Source organism: Lampris incognitus, chromosome 14 (assembly GCF_029633865.1).
Source record: "Lampris incognitus isolate fLamInc1 chromosome 14, fLamInc1.hap2, whole genome shotgun sequence".
NCBI classification, from domain to species: Eukaryota; Metazoa; Chordata; class Actinopteri; order Lampriformes; family Lampridae; genus Lampris; species Lampris incognitus.
Genome location: NC_079224.1, coordinates 23,487,233 through 23,503,344, shown reverse-complemented (window position 1 = coordinate 23,503,344; position 16,112 = coordinate 23,487,233). Strand labels below are relative to the sequence as shown.

Here is a 16,112-nt window from a genome sequence, read left to right as displayed (position 1 = left end):
AGTGCTCAAGATGTTGTCTTAAAACTGTTTGGTTTGACTAGCAGCAGAAAAAAAAACCCTAAAATGTTTATTTCATAATATTATGAATTGGAGAAATGCAAGGAAATCTTAAGATATGTGAATCTGTAACCAGCAAATGTTGGATATTTTCACTTGATAAGTGACTAAGATTCATCCATCTATCCATCCATTATCTGACCCGCTTATCCTGCTCTCAGAATCGCGGGGATGCCGGAGCCTACCCAGCAGTCATTGGGCAGCAGGCGGAGAGACACCCTGGACAGGGCGCCAGGCCATCACTAGGGTTGGGAAGCGAAACTCTGTTCCAAATTAGAACCGAGTAAACATGCCGGGTGCCGGGTACCCATTAAAAAAAAGTTGAATTTCGGTTCTGCTTATTGATTCCTAAAAGAGATATAAATCTTTATTATTGCTAACGGCGGCTACATATGTCTGCAAGGACCTGGCGGCTTTTTTTTAATTATTACTATTATCTGCCAGGACCTGTCTCCCTTACGCATCAACGCTACCGCGCCTGCGTGTCCCTGTCCATTTGTTTTGATACGAGCTAGCGGTTAGCATGTTTGACTAGCATCACAGCAGCAGTTTGTTAGATGGACCGCGGTAAACGGTCCGAAGTGTGGCTGTACTTTGCCAAAGAAAGCGACGATAAAGCTGAGTGCAGTAAAAGTGGGGAGTTCATTAGCTGCAAGGCGGCTTGCGCCTCAAATTTGACCAAACGCTTAAGGCGGCACAGCATCGATTTGAAAGCATGTGTACAGTGTTTGACGTCCTGCGGTGTCCCGATTGCGCGTGTGTCAGACTCAAGACAGCGCCAGCACGTCGCGAGCACCTCCAGCAGAGCCAGGGAAGACGGCAAGCCGCGAGACGCCGCTCTGTTTGGCATTAAAAGGAAGTAGGGCCAAAGAGAAAACTGAGTGTCACAGAGCGGTAACGGCTTTTGTGGTGAAAGGGCTACACCCGTTCTCAGTTGTCGAATCCCCTTCATTTAGGTAGGAAATGTTTTTAAAAAAAAGAAGTTTGATGATGGTAGGTTACTTGTGCAGTAACAGTTACTGTCATGTTGGATTTTTTATTTGCAGGGAAATGACCAGGGCCCTAAATTCTAAATAGACTCCTCCCTCCAGAGATAGTTTGAGCAGTCTGCATGGTACAAGGTGGAAAAGTCTTAACATTTTAAATATTTGAGCTCAATGATGTTAGCAAATGCTTCAGCCGTTCCACTGTGTTGTTGTCAGGTGGATTTTCCACTACTAATTATCTACAAATATGACCGTGTTGTTTAGACACCAGTATTTTCCTTGGATGAGGTGTTTATTTATATGTACATTGTTAATGTTCAGTTAATGCTTTAAAAAAAGGATATTTTTGTTATCTAAACATTTGACCTCTTTTTCTTATCATATTGGAATCTAAACAAGGAATCGATAAGAACCGGAATCGTTAAGCGGAATCGGAATCGATAAAATTCAAACGATACCCAGCCCTAGCCATCACAGGGCCGACACACACACACACACACACATTCATCCCTAGGGACAATTTGGTATGGCCGATTCACCTGACCTACATGCCTTTGGACTGTGGGAGGAAACCGGAGCCCCCGGAGGAAACCCACGCAGACACGGGGAGAACATGCAAACTCCACACAGAGGACGACCGGGGATGACCCGCCAAAGTTGGACTACCCCAGGGCTCGAACCCAGGACCTTCTTGCTGTGAGCCGACCGCGCTAAGATTAATGAATTGCCAAAATTATTGATTATCCATCAATTTTCTGTTGATAGACTAGTCGTTTCAGCACTAATGCCTATATCAGTAAAGCGATCATTGACAAGTCTGAATGATAGTCTGCCAAATTAAGGATTCATTTGTCAGTTCAATCCCACTGACCTCCTCACACAGAAACTAGGCCTGGTCGAACATGTGGGTGCATGTTAAGTTGCATGGGCTCCTTTGGTAGTCAACTGCCAACAGACATAAACTGACATAACTGAAGGGAAAACAGCAAAAGCCAATCTTAGATGGACTGATACTGATGAGTGATGAAACACTTTTTCTCCCCCCCCCCTTTTCTCCCCAGTTGTATTTGGCCAATTACCCCACTCTTCCGAGCCGTCCCGGTCGCTGCTCCACCCCCTCTGCCAATCCGGGGAGGGCTGCAGACTACCACATGCCTCCTCCGATACATGTGGAGTCGCCCGCCGCTTCTTCTCACCTGACAGTGAGGCGTTTCGCCAGGGGGACGTAGCGCGTGGGAGGATCGCGCTATTCCCCCCAGTCCCCCCCCCCCGAACAGCCGCCCCGACCAACCAGAGGAGGCGCTAGTGCAGTGACCAGGACACACCAGCGCCTTGCCCATACCCGGCTTCCCACCTGCAGACACGGCAAATTGTGTCTGTAGGGACGCCCAACCAAGCCGGAGGCAACACGGGGATTCGAACCGGTGATCCCTGCCACGCCATCCGGACACCCGTGATGAAACACTTTCTGCAGGGTTCCCCCCCCCCCTATATGTGATCCCATGCTGCCCTCCACTGGCCTTTGAGGTTTAACATCAACCAAGCTGTGCGCAGCTGTTATTTTTTAATATCAGATCACAGCTGGGTCGAAAGCATTCAATCACTCAATCAAGTTGCATTATATATAGCGCTTTTCTAGCTGCAACAGCCACTCAAAGCACTTTACAATTCACACACACACACCACACACACAATATCGATAAACATTTGCGTAAGAATAACAAAAGTCAGTGTTTCTGTTTTGTTTGAAGTTTATTTTCCCCTATTTCATGTCAGAACAATACCAGATTCTACATTTTCCTTTTTTCTCCATGGTTCTCATGAAACCATCCAGTGACAGAGCACAAAGTAGAGATAATATCGTGTTATACAACAAAGCAATATGATTGTGGAAGATTGAGCTATCCATCACAAAGACTCAACATCGACTTCTGGTTACAGAAAAAAAAAAGTCCCTGACCTGACAGAAGCACTAGAGCGGGTACACCGTGCCCCCATTTCACATTTCCGAAATGCAAATTTGGGAACAATCCTTAATTCTTTTGAGCAAGTATACATTGGCACAGTTAGGAATTGCTTGTCGCCCTGGCCCTTTTTCTCATTGTTCAGAACACGACACGGTGTTTTTGATATTTCATTGGTACACCAGGCAGAAGCCATTGGCCACGCTGTTGATTTGTAAAACAGGATGGTTGCATGGTTGGCCTAGCCTGTTTCTTTCATTTTCCGGTTGAGGTACAAACAACTTGTTGGTCTGTGAGATGCGTTTTGGCTGTTGTGGAGGTGTCACTACTTGTGATCCACTATTCTAAAGAAGTAGAAGTGCTTTTTGTGATTGGATATTTTTCATAAAGTTACAGTACTATACGTGTCTGTCTTTGCTTGAAAACAACATGTGTCTCACCAAGCTTGCAATACTACTTGAACTTATGTGAAGACCTCAAACTATGATGAAACATGAAGGTACAGATGAGATACTGCTAGTGTGAACCCTTCAGGTCACTGCCACACCTGGCTGGCTGCAAGTCATCTTTACTTCAAATGCACTCACACTCATATATATTGTACATGCACTCACAGAGCATTTACAAAAGAGACAAAACTGACAAAAAGTAAAAAGTCTTATGAATATACGATAAACTTGGTATAGTACAATTGCAGTTGATAAAAATAATCCTAAAATGTAAATGAAGGGTACAGCAGTTGACAGCTGGTGATGCTCAACCCTCTTTGTCTAGAATGGCTTTTACATCGGCGAACACCTGTGAGAAAAGCAGAAGCAAAACAGATTTGTTAAAGGATAGAACGAGTTTATTGGTAAGACTGAACTTTGCTTCATTATTTTACTCAAAGCAAACATATTCTGCATTTAGATTCGAGCCGATTGTTAAAAAAAAGCTCTTTAGAAGAAGAAGAAAGAAGAATAAGAAAGAAAGCCACTTTATTTTGTCATTGTATAACGTATTTTTGAATAGAAGAACGACTAATGCTGGGACCACTTTATCCAGTATGGCAACTCTTTTCAGAGAGTAGATGCAGACACAGGGAACACTTCCGGTTGTTTATACACGGTTGCGCAATCGATGGTTGAACATATCCACGAACAAATAATGTAACGATTGAATAGCTGAATGACTGAACCGCTGAATGGTTTCTGTAAGACAGAATAAGAATAGCATAAATTGCTAATAGACTAGCTTAACTAGCATTCAACATACGCACACTCGTAAACACAGTGCAATATAACATACAGTAGCATTGACAGCTATACAGCACAGATGACAAATGTAGGTCACAGATGCTATATAGCCCATAATGTGAAATACATACAACATTTATCCCACATCAACATATAACTCACTTTCTTCACGAACGCATTCTCCGTTAACGAGGGTTATACAGCCGCGCTCACCAAGTTCATAACGTCACATAACACCCATCTGCCTAACTAGAAACCGACTGAGCTGCCTGGGCTGGCCAAAGTGCCTGACTGAAATACAACATATACAGCCCAATATTCTAAACAAAAGGGGAATTTACAACAGCCGCCCCCAGAATAGTTGGGCTATTACGTAAAACAATAAATTCCCTAAGGTGCTACAGAAGTCTCTGGATCAGCACTGTCATCAGGAACAGCCGGCAGCTGGACAAGGTGGGCTACTGGTCGAAGGTAAGTCCTGTCCCCCACTTGGACCTCAGCCAACTGAATGCATCCATCGGCACTGGCATTCAGCTTTACCACCTTCCCAACAAGCCAGTGAGTCCGAAGCAGCTGAGGGTTGACAATCATCACGACTGTGTTCTGGAGGAGGTCATCGGTGTGTTGCTGCCACTTCTAGCAGACCTGAAGAAATGGTAGGTAGCTTCTGATGAATCGAGCCCAGAAGTGATCCACCATCATTTGACAATGACACCACCATCTCCTGGTGAGCGGGTCTGGAGCATAGGACACTTGTGGCAGTGAGGCATCCTGCCGCCCCATCAACAACATGTTTGGCATCACGGGATCTGGATCCGCAACGTAGGAACACATGTCCTTGATCAGGAACCTTGTCACCACATGGCAAGGGTCGAGAACTATGGGGTGGATGTTGGTGGAACCGGAGATGTCTATGCGACGAAAGCGTCCATCAACTTGGATAAGAGCCATTTTAAGATCCATCTCTGGTGAGAGCATGCTGAGCTTACTACTGGGCAGTATTGATTTGCCAGCCCTGAGACACTTAATATCTTATGGGACGCAATCTGCTTGGCTGGCCTTCAGCAGGAGGACCTCGGCATCCCGAAGATCAGGCTGAGGTGAGGAGGGGTCAGCTGCTGCCCCACGAAGGAACTGCTGTGTGGTTCTGACCAGGTCCGTCCAGCTGCTGAACAGTGTGATGTCTGGTGTTTGAGGTGCCAGACTCACCTGTGTGAGGCCACAGAAGACACTTTGTCTGAACTCAGCAGCGTCTTCTGGCTCCATGAAGGCGGGAAGTGACGGCCATTCGTCAGGTGGACCACGAAGGAACGATGGCCCTTGAATCCACCGATCTGGTGTCACCAGCTTGGCCAAGGTCTTGCTGTGGGTGAGATCATCGGCTGGATTGTTGGCCGTGTCGACATACCGCCAGGTGTGTAGCAACATCAGGTCCTGGATCTCGGAGACTCTGGCCTTAGCTGGGTCTTTTGCTCAGTACTGCAGATTGCTGACATAACTGCCTTGGCAGTGGCTTTCAGCTGTGGCACATCCTTGGCATGGAGCAGAGGTGTGGCATACCGAAGTGTGCCGTGGACCTTCACCCTCTCGGTGCATGCTTCCACGATGTTCACAGCCTCTTGGTCAAGATGGGGCCGTACTGCTAGCCTTTCGCTCCGAAACGGGAGCAGGTCGAGCTACCAGAGATGCTCGACATGTTGGTAGAAGTCATCTGGCGATGGCTTGAGAGACGTGAAGTAGCATGACGATGCGAGACCATCTGGACCCTGGAGTGCCCAGCTGAGTGCTGTGCGAAAAGCTACGGGTCCACCTCTGGGCCCGAACCTGACGGGCTCTTTGGCTGTGATCAGCTGGGGGTAATCTGCACCGATTAGCAGTAGCAGATGCACCTTACTGAAATTCTGCAGCTGGAGGCCCCTCAAGTGGCAATAACGCTTCTGGAGTGCGGTCATGGGGTAGGATTGCTCTGCCAGGGCTAGCCGACCCGCTGTGAAGGCACCCTTAACCAGGTGTGTTCCCTTAACCAGGTGTTGAGTTCGATGCGTTTGTGAAATGTTTTATTTTCCTGTTGGTTTGGTATGTGTGTCATATTTTGAATGTTTTTTATAGAAGAAAAGAAAAAAAGTATATGTGTATGCAGCATGGGTTGTCGTTAATAAAGTCATCTCATGCAGTCAAAAAAAAACAAAAAAAAACAGGTGCTGTTCTGAAGGCTGCGTCAGTGAGGTCACATGGAAATTGACTGACACACCAGTAAAGCGAGCCATGTCTTGGCGGATCATCCGCAGGTCGAGGGACTCTGCTTCACCTTGAGTTCCAGGTGTTGAACATCAGCTGGCAGTATCATCGTGCTTTCAGCCCCATCGTCCAGGATTGTGTAGGTGCGCAGCGACTTGCTTCTGTGGCTAATGATGATTGGCACCACCTTAAGGTACACCTTTCCTCCTTGCTTGGAGTTGGTGAGCATGCCGCGATCCTTTGGCGTGATGAGGTAGATGCAGGGACCCGACTTGGCGATGGCATGGAGAACTCTAATGTAAATCTCCTGGCATTCACTGCATGCTTTCTTCAGAGTGCAAGCGTTTTGCTCGTTATTGGCGTGACCACGCTTACGACAATGCTTGTCGTCTGCTATCCACCTTTCGACTTTTTCCGGTGAGCGCCGACAATGTCTGGACACTGTGATACAATACAATACAATACAATATAATACAATACGAACAAATTTATTAATCCCGCTAGGGGCAATTTGTTTGAAGAAGCTTGTGAAAACAAACACGGTAACATGCAAACAAACAAATAACACAAACAATAAATAATAACACCCCAGGGAGCAAAATCTAATCTGATCTCATCTTCAGCTGCCTCTCCGGGGCCAGGTCGCAGTGGCAGCAAGCTAAGTAGGGCACTCCAGACGTCCCTCTCCCCAGAAATGCCCTCCAGCTCCTCCTGGGGGATCCCAAGGCATTCCCAGACCATATTGTACATGTAGTCCCTCCAGCAAGTTCTGGGTCTACCCCGGGGTTTCCTCCCTGTTGGACGTGCCCGGAAAACCTCCGAAGGAAGGCGCTCAGGAGGCATCCTAATCAGTTGCCTGAATCACCTCAACTGGCAACTCACGAAGGAGCAGCGGCTCTACTCCGTGCTCCCTCTGGATGTCCGAGCTCCTCACCCTATATCTCTAAGGCTGAGCCCAGACACCCCGACAGAAGAAACTCATTTCAGCCGCTTGTATCTGCGATCTCACCCTTTCGGTCACTAATCCATAAATCTATATCTATATCTATAAATAATATATAAAAGTACACAATAAGAAACCGGTATGAATGATTTAGAATAATGGTTAGTTTGACAAGCAGGTAAAACATAATGATGCCCTGGTGGCAGCAGAGAAAATTCACTTGCTAGAACATGTTCGGAAGAAGCCAAAATACTTGCTGCTTTCTGGAGGATTTGTTGGTTGCAAAAAGAATTCGGATATCTTTGTTTCACTCTGGTGATCTTAGAACAGATTTTAACAATGCTGTTTAGGCTGTCTGTCTTTTACCATGAGGCTATGAAACCAGCAGATAAAAGAAAAACTTAAAAGACTCAATAAAAGATTGATTAAAGCGACAGAGGATGATAGGTAGTGCTCAGCACTCTTACAAAAGAGAGACATCCTCTTTAAGTTCTGCTGCTTGGCCTCTGATTGAAATGCCCCTGAAGGCCGATGGCTGTCAGATTTAGGCTCGTCAGAGCCATGATACACTGAGACAGACTGGTTGCGAGGCCTGGGTGCGGGAACTTGCCTCTCTCTTGGGGGCCTATGACTCTTCAATCCGATGGCACTGTGCTATTCTCGTGGGCAGTCTTTGAGCTTCGACCTTTACCCTGAGCCAGTCGAGAGGTCTCGCAGGTTGTACAGGTTTAGGCTGTATGTACTGCGGCAACCTTGCGCCTGTACATGCTCCACAAAGTCATCCTTCGATTGCTTAGGGAGCTTACTCAGGAGCCGGTCGACATGGCCACTCGACATCACTTCCATCCTGTTAGGCCCCTCTAACGATGTCAGCATTCCCACTAGCAGGTTGACGCTAAGGGCGAAGCTATGAAAGGCTTTGGAATCTCCTGGTTTGAGGTCAGGAGAGTTCAGGATCACCACAATCTCACTTTGCACGAGTTGATGTGGCTGTCAATATTGCCACTGTAAAGCCTGCATGACAGCAGTGTAGGGCTGGGCATAATGCCTGTAGGACTGGGCTATTAGCCTGGCTTCATCCAGAACCAGGTGTGCCATTAGTACACGGTACTTATAAGGTTCAAAAAGTTCAGTGTGGGGACTGAGTAAGTGGTCCAGCACCATCTTCAGGTCACTAAAGTCTCTCACTGTCATGGACCAATTTAGGCAGTTTAGGGACTTGGACTGGCTGACTGGGAGGCTGATACGGTGCTGGGCCAGGTGTCGGAGGCACCAGCTAATAGGCTGACTGAGTCAATGGAATGGACTGGGGCTGATACAACGGTTGTGGATGCACGTGCTGATAGGCTGGCGGAGTCGATGGAGTGGGCTGGGCTGATACAATGGTTGTGGATGCACCAGCTGATAGTCGGTGGAGCAGGCTGGGGCTGATACAGTGGTTTTGGATGATGGCTCAGCTGGTACAGTGGCGGTTGATATGTTGGCTGTGTGGGCATGACTGGTGGAAGCTGACACACTGTCGGTATGGGCAATAGCATGTTGCTATCAATGACACTGGCTGACTTGGCTGGTAGGCAGGCTGATACCCTGGTATTGTTGCCATTTGTTGGCCCATGTGACCCACTGCTTGCTTTGCCTGGCAGTGAGACTGCTCCATGAACATACTAGTTGTAGTGGGAACTCGCAGCCCAGAAAATGCCCCGAACAGTGGTACAGAAGTCACTGTTGGTGGTAGGGATTGAGGGACTATGTTGCTCTGCTGCCTCTGGCCTGGCGTACAAGCTGTTGTTGCTTGAGGCTGTAAGGCTGCCGTTGTTGTGCACAGCAGCAGTGCTGGCAGCAGCTTATCTTGAGCCTGGGTGGGCATTCCCAGCTGGAGGGATACCGGCTGCTGCAGAGAAACATGGCTGTATGTTTGGGAGTTCAACCAAGGTGAGTGGTTCAACGGGGCACCCAGACTGGGATATGATGATTTCTGTGGCGCAGGAGATTTAGGTCCGCTTGTGCTGAAGCTCTACTCTGTTAGGCGCTGACTATGGCAGCTCTGCTCTGACGGGGCTGGTGATTAGAACCCCATACACACATTCAGCTGGCGGGGCAGGTTACTAGCATATGATGCTATGTCCTGTTGACTCGCCTTATCAACTGCTCCTGGTGAGGAGAGACAGGGAGGGGGTCCGAGTGCAATGTATAGCTGGTCACCTGTAGCGGCAAACTTGATCTGCAAGCTGAGTGACCGCAGCTGCTGTGTGCTGGTGCTCTCGCTGTCATCTTTGAGGAGGGCAATATAAGGCATGAGGGACTGTGGTAAGCTGACCATATAGCCTTAGAGGTGTGCTGGAAGCTGTCATGGCCTTCCTCCTCCTTGTGTCCCACTTTTGGCTGCTGCTGTTCTCTGTGCGTCCATGGCGCTGTCACGGGTGAAGTACATCCGCCTCGAAGGACTGATAGTTGGGATAATGTGTTTGTGAACAGAAGAACGGCTAATGCTGGGACCACTTTATCCAGTACGGCAACTCCAGTCAGAGAGTAGATGCAGACACAGGGAACAGTTCCGGTTGTTTATACAAGGTTGCACAATCGATGGTTGAACACATCCACGAACAAATAATATAACGACTGACTAGCTGAATGACTGAACAGCTGAATGGTTTCTGTAAGACAGAATAAGAAATATATCCATCCATTATCTAAGCCGCTTATCCGAATTCGGGTCGCGGGATGCTGGAGCCTATCCTAGCAGTCACTGGGCGGCAGGTGGGAAGACACCCTGGACAGGCCGCCAGTCCGTCACAGAGAATAAGAAATATAACATAGCATACATTTCTAATAGACTAGCTTAACTAGCATTCAACATACGTACACTCGTAAACAGTGCAATATAACATACAGTAGCATTAACAGCTAAACAGCTCAGATGACAAACGTAGGTCACAGATGCTATATAGCCCATAATGTGAAATATACAACATTTATCCCACATAAACAACATATAACTCACTTTCTTCATGAACGCATTCTCCGTTAACAAGGGTTGTACAGCCGCGCTCACCCAGTTCATAACGTCACGTAACCCCCGTCTGCCTAACTAGAACCCGACTGAACTGCCTGGGCTGGCCAAAGTGCCTGACTGAAATACGACATATATAGCCCAATATTCTAAATAAAAGGGGAATTTACAACAGTAGGTTACAATGAACTTGTTCTCTGCAATTTAACCCATCCTATTGTATAGGAGCAGTGGGCAGTTGCAGCGCCCGGGGACCAACTCCAGTTCTTCTTTCCATTGCTTTGGTCAGGGGCAAAGACAACAGTATTAACCCAACATTACTGTCTTTTTGATGGTGGGAGGAAACCCATGCCAACACAGGGAGAATATACAATTTGATTGTTGCTATACATATTTCTGTCTTGCCTATAAGTGATACAATGAACTGTTTTATCAAATACTGTTCCAAAGAAAACATTTTTTAAACTAATATTTTATCATTAACATAGTCTTGAACAAAATAAAAGAAACTGGCACATTTCAAAGCTATCTTATTGCATACTTGTTGTACCAATGTTTTAAAAATTGTGTCTAGATAATTATATGAATATCTAAATGCCACCTCTTCATGCGGCTGTCCTTTATTGACCAAAACAGACTATTGGTGATGTGAAATTCAACTTTATTTACAACTTCAGTTACAAGGTATCGCAGTGGTGTTATGGTATTGTGCAACTCTAGTGTGTGAACCTATCACATGCAAGTCACAGACAAGAAGGAACACCATTCCTATGTACAAAAAAAAAGTGGATCTATTAAAATGGAGAAATGTGGAAAAAGGACCATTCTTGCTAGCTGAATAAGTAACATAGCTGAAAGGTTTTCAGGACAACAAACAAACCCGAGACAACAAGCCACATTTTCGTGGAAGAAATTCAACCACGCAGTCTCCTTGAACAGCTCTGGGCCTTGCGTAATGACTACAGTAAACTTTGCTGCTGGCTTTCATGGCAGTTCAAGTAACTGTGCAGGCATACTTGCAAACCCATATTAGCATGTATACTCCTGCACGGCATGCCCTCTCTGGAAGGCTACTGACTATATGTCTGCTTCAAGGGGTCCAAGCTCTAGGTTTACTTTTCTCCCACGTGCCACCAAAATAGTGGGATGAACTCCCATCTAACATCAGGGCTACAGACTTGCTTGTTTCATTTAGGAAAGATCTAAAAACTTTCCTTTACCAGGCCCACCTTAATCCATACATGGTCTATAAGCATGACTGTAATACAGATTTGTGGTATTGTCTGGTAACTTTATCACTTGTATCACTATTGGTGATCTCTCTGTTGTGCACTTACGTCAACTACACTTGAAATGACAAGCGCTTTTGGCTATGTTATTACTATTAAGTGCTTTGAGATGTCTGTGGGTTGACACAAGAATATATCTGCTAATCGCCGACTCTCTATGTATGTCACTTTAGCTAAAAATGTCAGTAAAAGACGAAATGTAAATGTACTGTGGTCACCCACCTCATCTACACTACGGGAAGCATCCACAGTGCGCACCTTGCCCTGTTTCTCATATTGGTCGATTATTGGTCGTGTGGACTCAAGGTAGGTTCGGATTCTGCAGCAGAGAAAAAAAATCTCATTATTGGGGTCGGCTGGCACATGGGAATCAAAGGAGAGACTAAATAGGTCAAAAAGAGAGATGCGGGCAAGTGATAGAAAGCTAAATGGGTCAGACAAGTCCATACTGATCAGATATGCTTGTTGTGCTCTGTTACAGACAAAAATCAATGGATGAAATCAATTACTGGTCAGAGAAATTGGTAAACTTTTTGTGTGCTATGCTTGAACAAATACCTTTAAGTAGATTTTGGACAATTAACATGGAAAAAGAATGGTGCATAATCTCTGGCAAATCCAAATTGATGGGTTAGCTTATCAACGCATAACTTTAGTATTTGGTTTCATCGCAGGACATTACCTTTTCTCCAGGCTTTCCCTGTTGTCATCAGTACGTCCGCTGCTTTTCCCTCTTTCTAGACATCTGTTAATACAAACCTGTAGAAGTGAGAGAAACAGACCGTGTCTTCAACATAAAAAACTTGTAAAAATAACCAACCATGGATAATTCAGTCTAACACCAAGAGTGTTAAATGTGATTTAACAATAACAAAAGGTAATGACAATAAGTGTTTCATGCCCTACCTCATTGCTGCAGTCAAAGAAGAGCACAAATTTGACGTTTGCCTTTTCATCCATGACAGTGGTCCAGCCCTGGAGGTTGTCCTCGTTGCGGGGGAAGCCATCTATAAGGAAGAGGAAATTTTTCTCATTTTTCTGCATGGTGGCCTCCATAGCCTGAGGAGATAAAAACATATTGAAAAAAATATCCAGAATCCCTCCTCTCAAAATGTTCCAATATTTCTGCCAAAATCCCAACATGTTATTTGAAAGAAAGACAACTTCTACTGGCAAACCTCAACTGAGTATTCAGACTAACCAATTTAACAAACCATGGCTCATGGAGAGCATGTCCAATGTAAACCTCAATAATGTTTGGAATCAAGTCAAGTCAATTTCATTTGTATAGTGCATTATCACAAATTACAAATTTGCCTCATATTGGGCTATACAAATAAAATTGACTTGACTTTACAGCAATACAACATCCTGTCCTTATTTTACAAAAGAAAAAAAAGAAAAAGAAAAAAGGAAGAAAAAAGATTTAACCATGGTGGGTGGGCAGGTTTTAGTTCTTATGGAAACACAAACCTGACTTGTAGGCATGAATACTTGCATTTGGGACATACCTTTCTCAGTAAGTTGATGGTGATTTCTACAGGGACAATCCTGCCCTCCTTGATGTAGCTGTCAATAAGTTGTCCATATTCAGAACCCTCCCTCCCTCTCTCTGCCCTCAGCAAGTCTCCCGCTGACAAATGTGTATAACGGTAGTTCTGAGGTAGAGAGAATGAAGGAAAAGAGAGAGTAGGGGAGATGGACATTTTTTTTAAAGCAAACTTACCTTACCATGTGTAATAAACTAGGATCTCTACAAACCACAGCAAGAGTTTATTCAGAAACAAAATCAATCTCAATAACATCCACTAAGTACACTTACACATACAAGGAACAGAATAACAGGAAAAGAGGTAGGAGAGATAAAATTACAAAAAATGTAAAACACTGACCATGAGACTTAATTAGAGAGCAAAAGTATGCAGGGGCTGGTGGCCATTTAACCAAGTTCTGTGGCTGTATTGACCCTGAAGAGCTACAGCAAGGAGGAGACTCTTATAGCTGAAGTGAACCTTATAACTGAATCCCTCTCACTCACAACCACAGGCAATTTGCCAGTCCTTGTGCAATGGATGAATGGAGTCTCTATGCATAGCTGCTATTTGAGTAGTCACTGCACCCGCAGTAAGGCAGGCAACACCCAGTGACACCCATGAATAAGAATTACGTAATAGATCCTTTCTCTTTCTTTCCTTCTCCTTTCCTTCTATCACACAATATTTACTTACATGGACAAATGGGTACACAAAGTAGAAAGAAAGTCAGTCCCACAGAGGCCTGGGACACTCCCTGTGGACCCATAGCTACATGGATTTCTGTGGGTTTGACTTCAGACAGACATCAGAAGAGTGTCTATCAAAATGAAGCAGGTCATCATCAAATGGAAATTTAAGAATTGGTTTGTCTCTTTTTCTTTTCAAACTTTCAAAGCCACTGGATTATTCCTTTTTTCTTTCTGTAACCAAATTCAAGAAAATATATTTCAGGAAAAGGATAAAGAACACAAGCACTATATTAAAAGCAACCTTAACATAAAAAGGATGATAAAGTGGGATGATAACCCAAACAAGGAATGCACAGGGACCTGTTCACCCTGGCAGCGTGTGTTGTAATGCAACAGTGAGGTAATCTAAATTTAGGCCATTGAAACCAGGATCAGATGCAGCCATCAGCGGTATCCAACACTCTGTGATGATGTATCAAATGCACTCAAAGAATCTGCTGCCAAACAAAAGCCCAAAACAGCAAACCTGCCAAACCAGACTCGTGAAATGCAGCAATCCAAGCTATTTTTACTCATATCTCAAGATCATGTCTGCAACAATTCTTCATCCACTAAACTTATATAGGGGGAGAAATATAGGGAATCTTCACAGCTGATAATTATATGTTTGACCATCTCTGTGTTTTAAGAGTCCAGAAGGATACCTGACCTATGCTAACCATTAAATAACAAGTATAGTCTGGATGAGGTTGTACCATCAGACATCATACCTGCAGGTTATCTTCGTGTGTCTTTGCCTGGAAGCTATAATTGCACGTGTCGATTATTAACTTTAGTCTTTCATTCAGTATGAGATGCTATATACAACGTCATAAAAGGGCCCCAAAGTGTTATATATCCGTTTGTAGCTCAATCATAAAAGGATGAGAAACATTTAATGGAATTACATGTTACCGAAAGGAAATTAAGACTTGCTGCACGTCAGTGCCGTCAGAGCAATTATACGTGGCTAACACGCTACCCAACAGGCACTCCAGTTTAGAGGACAACCGGAAGTTGATATAATTGTATAATTGTAGGAGGATTGTATGAGGACGCCACATAAAATCACAACAGGCGCTAATCTCAACTAATTTTCAATTCGATACGGTGAATTACACGTATCCTTCTCGACTCGTTTTCTGTCATTGTCCTTTCTCTCGACATCTCTCTCTTACCTCCACAATTTTGGAGCACTGGGTCCCTTTGCCCGCGCCAGGCCCGCCCAACACGAACACAACCTGCGGTTTCATCATCAGTGCAACCCGGTACAATACGTGAGACACCCTCTGAGATAACACTGGGAAAAAATGGCTAATCATAAACCACACACTAAACGTGAACACAAGACCACGAACATGTAAGGACCCGGCGAAAAGTGGTGGAAACAGGATGAATGACCGGTGGCGTTTACGTCAGTAGGAAGTAGATGAGGGGAACGTCACCACTTCCGCTGTTAACGCGGCGAGCCAATGGGGATTCGGGTAGGCGTGTCGTCAGCTAGTAAGTCCCGCCTACTTGCACTTGTTCTTTTTTTTTCAATGCAGAAGTCGGGTGACGCCCCTCCCTCTCTGCCTGTGTATCCAGCATCAGCACCCGCAATTTGAACAACGCTTTATCTGAAGCTGAGATGCTCTACGTTCGGAGCGACTTAGCCCGCTTAATTGCTTTTTTTTTTTTGCTTTTTTTTTGTGTGGGACGTGTATGGGATGAAACCGAAAGCAAATCGTTTTAGCCGCTGGATTTATTCACTGTTTTGTGCACACTGATGCGCCCCACCGCTTCCATTCATGGTGCACCATTCATGCGTCCCTAACTGATCTCAAGAATGGAAGTGCATTATGAAGAAAGCATGAAATCCTAGTCTTCTTGTGCCTCAGTCATGAGACACATATTCACGCGTTTTTTTGTTTTTTTCGGTTCTTGTTTTATTCCATTTTTCGTTCAACACCTTAGGTCAAAGGCATGGAGCCGTAGCGCCAACCGATCATGGTCGTCTCTCCTTTTTTTTTCTCCCCCCTCTCTCTTTTGAGGGCGCCGCACAAATGTAGGCTAACGCAAGACAACTAAACAAAGGCATCCAGCCCCCTCTGACGCACCTGCTGCCCTGTCGCCAATTGACATGAC

General features: G+C 45.2%; 1 protein-coding gene across 1 annotated transcript; it reads right to left on the bottom strand.

Moving 5' to 3' along the window:
* Positions 1 to 2,787: 2,787 nt before the first annotated feature.
* cmpk (cytidylate kinase) lies at positions 2,788 to 15,388 on the bottom strand. Its single transcript, XM_056293067.1, has 6 exons — positions 15,164 to 15,388; positions 13,234 to 13,380; positions 12,629 to 12,781; positions 12,405 to 12,481; positions 11,945 to 12,041; positions 2,788 to 3,805 (listed from the first exon to the last, which is right to left on the bottom strand). Exons 1-6 carry the CDS (start codon positions 15,305 to 15,307, stop codon positions 3,764 to 3,766), a joined length of 660 nt encoding a protein of 219 aa, XP_056149042.1. The 5' UTR covers positions 15,308 to 15,388; the 3' UTR covers positions 2,788 to 3,763.
* Positions 15,389 to 16,112: the final 724 nt, after the last annotated feature.